This window comes from Penaeus monodon, chromosome 3 (genome assembly GCF_015228065.2).
Source record: "Penaeus monodon isolate SGIC_2016 chromosome 3, NSTDA_Pmon_1, whole genome shotgun sequence".
Lineage (NCBI taxonomy): Eukaryota > Metazoa > Arthropoda > Malacostraca > Decapoda > Penaeidae > Penaeus > Penaeus monodon.
The window spans coordinates 49697738-49707504 of record NC_051388.1 but is presented as its reverse complement, the minus strand read 5'-3'; the positions used below and the strand labels follow the sequence as shown (position 1 = coordinate 49707504).

The window sequence follows — 9767 nt, the reverse complement described above, 5'->3', positions numbered from 1 at the left end:
TAATCAAAGTTAGACGTTGGTGCGGCCGAGGACCTTGGAATGGCCTTGGTTTCAAGACGCCATGCCGCCTTGTCGAGTAATCACATTAAGACCTTGAGACGTTTTACGTGGGTTATCATACTACAAGTTCGTGATTTTTGCTTCTTCAGTCTCGTTACGAGTGACATCAATCGCCACGTTTGCTTTCATACATTATACTACATATAATTTGCTTATTACTTACACATACGAATTACTATAAAAACATACACACAAAAAAGCTTGTTTAGGAAGTAAAATTAATATTTTCCACAACCTAGGGAATGTAATCCTCACACACATACTAGTAAAAATGTAATTTACAGTATGTGAAAAAGAGTAACTGCTTCATGTTATAAGCTATGTAAATTCTAGAAAAATCTGCCATTTTCCAGACGTTATAACCAATTTGCAGTTCAGATCTGAGGAACAAGTTTGTCCCTGAGATGTCAGATGGGCATCTTGAAGGCACACATCAGCTTCCTTATTATGTCAAATAAGTGGTTCGGCATTGGACTACATCGGACAAGGTCATTACTAGTAATTATATGGCTTTATTACATCTTGACTCACACTCCCTCGATCATCACTGCAATTATTAATAAATCAATATTACAAGGGAAATTCCAAGCATATTAAAATACCTTGGGAATGTATCTGATATCTCTTCCCCTGCCTTATACTGCACTACTTTCAATTTACTTTCCATCTCCAACCAAACAATGATACTCAAGGTACACAAAAATGTAAAGTGGTTTGGGAAAGAGTAAAACACTGAAATAATTACCTCTTTTATTGATTGATTTGGTCTCTTTTAAAGCATTTTCTTTATTCTAAACTGAAAACATGGGGCAAATGATGTGCATGGAGAACAAATATCATAATAGCATGATATGGAAAAAGTGAAAGACTGCATGTAACTGGAAGGTGTTTTCCATATTTCTTCAGTTTTATTTCTGCATAACTCCAAAATGGTTAAAAACATGAAAGTGAGATCTGTTAACGGATTTAACAGTATAAGTCAGCTGCTCTATTAAGTACAGAAATCACTGGCATCTGTGATAAAAAATAGATAGGCTACCTGTAAAACAAACTTGGGACTTCATGCACTTGTATATCACAGGCAATTTTATGGTCTTGTTCATCACAGCATAAGGGTGGGCACCTTGTGTTAATATCACATTTCTTTTTTAAATATCATTGATAAAAAGTTTAATAAAAAAACCTGGTACATACATTCACATCTTGGAGACAGTTCAAGTAATTACCCTCACAATCACATCATAAAAAAGAAGGATAAATTATTTCCTTTATAGATCAACATTATTAAGATCGATTCCTGAAGCAGAGGGAAGTGCAACATCTTCAGGAGGGAGGAATCTTCCAATTGGTTGAATGGAATTCTGGAAGCAAAAACAAAAAACAGATAAAGTTCAAATATATCCTAGAGAGTGCATAGTGGATTATTTTCACATACATATCATCCATTTGGTTCTGAAGCAGACTGCCTTACCTTCATTTCCTGCAGTTTGAGCATCTCCAGTTTTAGCTTGTTTATGATGGAGGTGTTTGGCTGGTTCACAGTGGCATTTGACTGCAGTAAGGTGATCTCTTGCTCCTCTGCCTTTTTCTCTCTCATAGTTTGCATTGACCGGTTACCATATAACCTTAGTAAAGAGCCCCAGCTGCTGATGTGTGGGTGGAGTTTCTGTGGAGTTTTGGACAAGTTAGCCAACCTGATTCAGTAATGGAAGGTTCAAAGGGTAGGGGGGTGATCCTGACATTAAAATAAAAAATTATAAACTTAATGTAGGTGTTTCTCCCATTTGGAAACTGAAAAGAATGTGTTACACTATTTTGGAGAGGAAACCAACCCTCTGTTTGCCAAATATCAGAGACAGCAGACACACAGTCCAACAGAAGCAGCTCAATTTTTCATAAGATAAGGAAGTAAAACATGCCTGAAGGATAGCTTGTGAGGCTCTCTGTTTCCCATCCTTCTTGTTCTTGCATTGGACCTGCACGGTGTGTTTTCCAACTGTCATCACAAACTCATTCTTCTGATTCTTCTGTGTGACTAATCTGGATTCAATATTGGCACCATTAAGACCAAAGTTTCTCTGAAGACAGTTGAGTAAAATGGAATAGGGTGAAAGTTCACTTGTTTTATTGCAGAGCTCTGGTACCCTTGGGTCTTCTATGCGGATTTCATCGAAGAACTGGAAGGAGAAAACATAGGATGAATGAAAATAACTTGAATCAGAGAAAGAAGGGAAAAAAGAAAGAATAAAAAATACCTCACAATGACATCTCTGCAGTAAAACAAAATATGTCAAAGACACAGTCTCTTATCTAATCTAACAACATCAATCTGAAAGAAAGAAAGAGAGAGGAGAGGAGAGGAGAGGAGAGGAGGATAAGAAAAGGATAAGGATAAGGATAAGGAGAGGAGAGGGAGGGAGGGAGGGAGGGAGGGAGGGAGGGAGGGAGGGAGGGAGGGAGGGAGGAGGGAGGGAGGGAGGGAGGGAGGGAGGGAGGGAGGGAGGGAGGGAGGGAGGGAGGGAGGGAGGGAGAGAGAGAGAGAGAGAATCTCAAATTAATGGCCATTTTGTAGCAACAATCCTTACAAATTTCCACAAAAATGGAACTTACAGACAAATCCGCGTCTCCCTTAGTGTTTGATTCCTCCCGTATCTTTTCACCCAACTCAGGAAGAAGGATTTCTAGTGTTGCTTTAGCTGCCTCTGTTTTTGCTTGCTTCTTGCTACTACCATAACCAGTGCTGTAGTGCATGTCATTGATGATGATGGTGGCAGCATATGGTGTAGCAGCATTCTCTAAAAAAATAAGCAATATCAGTGTCACTATATGTGCATGCATATATTACATTACATTATATTTGCCACAAAGAAACATGTTACACATAGACTGCATACCTTAATTCATGTACATATCAAATATACACACACAGATAAATAAACCATTAATATTACTGACAGCTGACTGATGTCATTCAATTAAATTTCTTTTAGGCATATACAAACAGGGAGATGTTTAGAATAATTGACTTAATTCCACTGTCATATCTTAGCCATTACCTTGTCATATGATACTTAAGCTAAATTTTATCTTGCATTCTTTTGATCTTTATTATAATCATTAAAGATAATATGACATAGTAACTGTATATAAGTCATTAAGGTCTTACACAACTTAGTTTTGGGTCATATTATCAGTTTAGGCATTTCAACATATTTCCTTGAAAATGGCTTACCATTTAAAATACTATATAAATCACTGTTCTATCATTCATATCTCACATATAAAAAAGGGAATGATTGTGTAAGTCACTTCAGTGGTAGAAGGGAGCTTCAATGTATGATTAGACATAAAAATAAATAATAAAAAAATCTTCGTATTTGTAATACATTCAAAATAAGTGCTTTGGCTGTCTGGTAGTCTGTGCCATACTAGGCAAAGTCTGCTGATAATGCTTGTGATGTTGTCTACACAACTGGCCTTAGTACTACTAATGGGTGGTTGAATGCAGCATGGCCACTATCTGGTGATTTCACTTGCTATGGTGACGGGCATTTCATTTATCTGCCCATTAAGAGTGCCTCATGAAGAGCAAAACCCTTGTGCCAAAGAGGCAGTGCTTGATCATGCAAACCAGATATTAGTTGGCTCTTGATCATATTTATGGTATTCTTTTTAAAAAAGTGGCCTTCCTATGCCATCATCTATCATTCTTACTTCACTTTTTGCTGGGTATTTCATTTACCTTGGAATCATTTGAACATGTCTTGTTAATGGCTTGGAATGCACTTGAATTTTTTACATAAAATAGTGAGACTTCAAAGACAGCTTTGCCAATAACTATGGTAATTAGAAATGCAACAGCAAGATTCAACAGTGCTTTTACATATTCTTCAAATCTAAAATCATCTGCAAATATTGCACTCTCTTCATTGTCTTTATAGCAAGAAGAGTCAGCATTAACAGAATTAGCTAACTTAAACACATATTTTCAGAATTTGCAAATTAGGACCATTCTACAAACATTAAGAAAAAAATGTGATTTCAGAAACATTTGGGTGGGTTAACTTAATCCTAACAGCTGCTTCACATCATATTAAACCAGGCACTGCATACAGTCAGCCATTCAAGGGGAAAAATTTTAAGCACCGGAAATTTATTATTTCCCCACATGCTACAATTTTGGCTGCAGCATATACAATTTCCCATGAAATGAGACTAAAAAGTGACTTTCAGCCTACTTTTGCAGGGTTGTGACTCCTCTATAACAGCAGTCATGACCAAACAAGAAAACTGATTTCCACTCACCTACTTCTTTGAAGACATACTTTGGCTGTTTTTTAAGAGCATGTTGCACATACTCATGTAAAATGCACACATAGCTCTTTCCTTTGGGATTCATAATCCACTCCTTTTTACTACTGGCTGCTGGTACACCATCCTCCTCTGTTACAAAAAAGAATATAGCATGAAAAGAGACCGATTCATACTCACTTCAAAATTTCATGAACATATGTAGGTAATACTATCATATTTTAAAATGTAATGTAGCTGCCACTGTCATTTTTTTGACATGTCATGTCTAGATTATTCAGAGTAATAAAAGTGTTACCATGTATATGATTATAATGTAAAAAATGCTAAAGTAATACAAATTATTTTGCATTGCTAATATTTCAACTTCAAAGAATGATAAGACGTTCTTTAAAGACACACTGAAGATATTTAGTTGACATTTACTTTTCATGTAATATACACCGGTAGCTTTTTATTGCAGTGCACAATATTTCATCATTTTATTGCAGCACTTCCAATGACAATGATTTTCCTGTATTATAATGTTCCCATTAGTGGCAAGTCCTCTTCATGATGGACTTACAATAAGCATTACAAACAGGACAATGGGATTTCAGGTAATTAATTTAATCACATTCAAAATAAACTCCATGGCAAGAAAATATACCTGCTCATGGACTAAATGAAAAAATGAGATAATTACCAACATTCATCTACAGATATTCCCCTCGAACATTTTCACCACTCAAACAATGTCACAACACATGAACAACAAATGCCTCTTCACAACATTTTACTTTCAACAAAGAATATCTTTGGAATGGTAAGAGAAGTAACCACAGACATCTAAGGACCTACTGTGCAGCTTTTCTGTGCTCTATGGTTCTCACCTTGTCTCCTAAGGGATATAAGTTTGGTTCCTTCTGGGAGTTGTGGTCTGTCTTTTTTCTTGCTCATCTTCTGGAAACTTCTTCTTTCAGCCCAGGATCTTTAATTCAAAATCTTTATCAGAGCACATTTACACAAATATACAAGACAATAAAAGATGTTGCTGCATATTTTATTTTAAATAATAATAATAAATAAATAAATAAATATGAAATTTCTTCTGAAGATATGTTAACTTCAATTATCAATCCAGCTCCAAAAATTAATTTACAACATATAAAATTAACCATTGCTTCTAAATTTACAAAACAAAAATAATCTTAAGCACTCACTTGAACCTAATAATCTTAATGCTCTTAAAAAGAAATCGGTTCTTGCAGTATTCCCTGACTTCAAGTTCGTCTAAAGACTGCTGCTGCAGATTCTCCACTGCTGTCTCTATCTTGGCATTGCCTACCATCAACCCAGCAGGCGGGGCACCTCCTATAAACACAAGGTGTCAGTTCAGGGGATAGAATAAACATATAAGACAATGGGGATATTCCCATAGAAAAGTGTCATTCTACAATCACTGACAATACTGTATTAAAATGTGACCAACCTAATTTAGAGGGAGAAAAAAGACAAGAAGAATATTTATCATGATGTTATTTACAAATCTGAAAGCAATTTTGATAGGTGACAAATGAAGACACCTAGTAATAAAAATGAAAAGTACATTTAACTAAACATTTGCAAAATGGAAAACACATACCCATATCTTGCAAACTTCATAAGTGCAACTTTATGCCACTGGTAATATTTGATAAACAAAAATAATAATAATTATGATTGTGGTATCAAGACTGAGACGAAGTATAATAAGATAAAATTAGACATTTTCATTACCAATAAAATCAAACAAACAAATAATTTCAAAGCAATATTGCATAATTCAGGATAAATAAATGCATTGTCATGTCATTTAAAAACCCTACCCATCAACAGTGCCAAGAAGTTCCATTCTCTAATTTAAAAAATGAGTGTGGTTGCAGGAAGTTTACTGTTCCTTCCAGTGTGAAAGAAAATGAAATGATGCATACCTTCCTTGTTCGTATTGAGAGCCAAAGCAGCTGCCAAACTCCCCCCAGTCACAGGACATGATGTGGCCCTGCTGACTGATGTCGCTTTCACAGTGTCTATCCCATTCTCAACGACTCCCAACTGATCCTCCACCTGTTGTTGTTTCATTTGTTTATTTTAATGCAAATTACTACCTAATATGATAAATTGATATTAACTAAAAAATTATCAACTCAGTTTCATTTGTGAGCAAAGGAACAAATTCAATCAAACAAATCTCTCCTAGACTTAATCTTACGAGGTCAAAACTTTTATAAAAAACATTGAAGCTTACCTGACTCGCATTCATGCCGACTCCAGGCCTACTTTGCTGACTCTCTTCCCCTTCTGAGGTCTCCTTCTCACTAGTTTCTTTGCTTTCTTGACTGCTTGTTTTCTCATCTGCTAGAGCTCTCAGGTATTGGAGACAAGGTATAGCACTTAGGGGTATGTCGTGTTTCTGAAAACATAAATGAATAAACATTCTTAAAAACTAAAGAGAATAATGGCATTCCATTATATCTACTATATTATATTGTAAATACATATGGCAGGCTGACCATGGATTTCCTTTTTTTTAATGTTTCTAAACTTTCATAATTTCAGGACAAAAATATTTTCCCAAAACATACCAGATTCCCTGAGTCACATTATCTTCATTAAAAAAAAAAGGCAATAAGTGGCCACAATATGTAAGTCAGCTCAGTCACCCCTTTCTTATAAAACTACAAAATAAAAAACACTAACAATAAAAAAATAAACAAATAACTGGCTTGTCCAATAACAAAAACAAGGTGGAATAAACATCATCCTAACAAAGTGGCAATCATTTTATGTTACTATAGGGTCACACACACACACAAAAAAAAAAAATCAATGCCTTAAAACTACCTGGATACTACTTTGAATATTTATATGTTCATGTTTTCGGATGTAATGAAATAATAGGGTTTTACAATATCTGAATCAAAATACTCCTAATTTTTTATTCTGAGATGCGAACCAAAATTTGGAAAAAAAAATACACAAAGGCCTTGCAAACACACACAGAAAATAACAAAATCCTTTCTTCTATATCTTATTATCAATACTTGTGATATTTTTATTCCACTTATATTTTGTAATACAAACACCTTCCTAAGGCAAAGACAGACATAGAGATTCTTGTGCTTACCCTGACGCTACCTTGTCCTAAAAAATAAGGTTTTGCCATTGTGCAAACTCTTGTCTGTTTATGAAGATAAACAGGCATTCCACTGTTGTGTGTCACCTGAACCCATCCTTCTGGTAGTACTTCAAAGTGACTATTTCCTTTTTCTGAAAGATAAAAGGAAAAAACTCAAACTCTGATACTACCTTTTACCCAATATCAACATTCAGACACTTATGTTTTAGATGAGATACAGCATGCTATCACATGGCAGTTTATCTTAGTATTGTATGGCATATATATATATATATATATATATATATATATATATATATACTATATACATTATATATATATATAATATTATACATATACATATATATATACATATATATATAATATATATACATATATACATATATATACATATATACATATTATATATATATGATATATAATATGTATATATATATATGATATAATATATATATTATATATATATATGTATTATATATAATATATAGTATATATATATATATATATAATGTATATAATATATGTATAGTATAATTATATAGTATATATATATATAATATATATATATATTATATATATTAATATATATATAATATATATAATATATATATTATATATATATATATATATATATATATATATTATATGATATATATAGATATATATATATATATATTATATCTATATAAATACATATATACATATATATATACATATATAATAATATATACATATATTATATATACATATATATACATATAATATATATACATATACATATATAATATATATATACATAATATATATACTATATATACATACATATCACTAACTACTATACATAACAACACACACACACACACACACACACACACACACACACACACACACACACACACACACACACATATATATATATATATATATATATATATATATATATATATATATATATATATATGTATAATGCAAATCAAGTCAGATTATACCTAGTCTCATCAATTAACAAGACCCATAAGACTAAAGACTATTTAGTTCATTAAACTAGAAAAGGATTGTAGTGAGAGGCACTATAATCCAAACTTATAATATAGCTAATTCATTGTTGAGAAGTCTGGATAAAACCAAGTGTATATACACATCAATATCCCACCATTTTCTTTAACTATCTCTGATGGTACAACAAATATATCTGTAAGTGAGCATTTGTCTATCTTTACACATATTTGAGAAAGCTGGATATTTCACTGAAGTTTATCAGTTCTGCCACTGGTCGATTTGATACAAATACAGAGCAAATGCAATATCTCTCAGCAGAATAAAATCATATCCATTTGGTTACTTCAGGAGCAAACACTGTCTACACTCCCTTAAAAAGAAGAAAAAAATCTAGAAATCAAAACAAGAGTACCCTACAACAATTCAATAATTAAAAACTCAGTAATCTGTTGAAAAATAGTTCAAGTGAAGACCACCTGTCCTGGCACTGAACTTACCAACCAAAACCACTTTTTCTCTTTCGTCGTAGGGGCTCTCATCATTTTCCCCAAGGGCCATTTCTCTTTTTCTCTTTCTCGGCCCTTTCATCTCTTCAGGCAAGCCTTCCTCCAGCAGGGCATCAATCTCCTCTTCAGGTACTTCTGAATCGTACTCATAATCCTCCTCTGAATCTTGTCCATCTGGGAATAAAGATAAATAAATAAATTCTGAGCAAATGCCCTCTTTCTGATGTACATTTTGGATCAAACTGCTTTTTATCATTCATCTTCCTAAATTTGCAATTTAATTGATTTCAATACAAAATAAAATACTTTCCTTATTTTACACACTAACAAAAAAAATTTATATATATATATATATATATATATATATATATATATATATATATATATATATATATATATATATATATATATATATATAATAAATAAATAAATAAATCAAATTTGCCATCAAGCAGGTCTCATAAAGTGATGCACCTGTCTTCTCGGAAAGTTGATCAAAAATCAAGAATCTTGTACAAAAGTGAATTATGAATTCTACCACATAATTTAAAGTGAACAAATTGGCAAAACCTGGTTCGTCATTGTCATCATCATCTCCATCATGTACTTCATCCAGCAGTTGGAATCCCTCATAGCGTGGATCTGCTAAAACATCATTGCCACCAGATGCTCTTGTTAAACTTGCTGTGGAAAGAGAGACAAGAAAATATATATGAATAATGAAGTCCCTACAT

At 33.0% G+C, this 9767-nt stretch overlaps 1 protein-coding gene across 2 annotated transcripts in view; it reads right to left on the bottom strand.

The window, feature by feature from the left end:
- Window positions 1-800: 800 nt before the first annotated feature.
- LOC119596499 (microprocessor complex subunit DGCR8-like) overlaps window positions 801-9767 on the bottom strand; it is a 40145-nt gene continuing 31178 nt past the window's right edge. For both annotated transcript variants that reach the window (XM_037945776.1, XM_037945784.1), the window contains exons 3-14: window positions 9604-9717; window positions 9025-9207; window positions 7517-7659; window positions 6638-6802; window positions 6324-6456; window positions 5574-5724; window positions 5244-5341; window positions 4366-4503; window positions 2671-2855; window positions 1980-2237; window positions 1532-1726; window positions 801-1421 (exon numbers count right to left, since the gene is read on the bottom strand). In XM_037945776.1, the coding sequence (XP_037801704.1) occupies window positions 1329-1421; window positions 1532-1726; window positions 1980-2237; window positions 2671-2855; window positions 4366-4503; window positions 5244-5341; window positions 5574-5724; window positions 6324-6456; window positions 6638-6802; window positions 7517-7659; window positions 9025-9207; window positions 9604-9717 (1856 nt within the window). In that variant the 3' untranslated portion in view covers window positions 801-1328. The remainder of the gene's footprint in view (window positions 1422-1531; window positions 1727-1979; window positions 2238-2670; window positions 2856-4365; window positions 4504-5243; window positions 5342-5573; window positions 5725-6323; window positions 6457-6637; window positions 6803-7516; window positions 7660-9024; window positions 9208-9603; window positions 9718-9767) is intronic.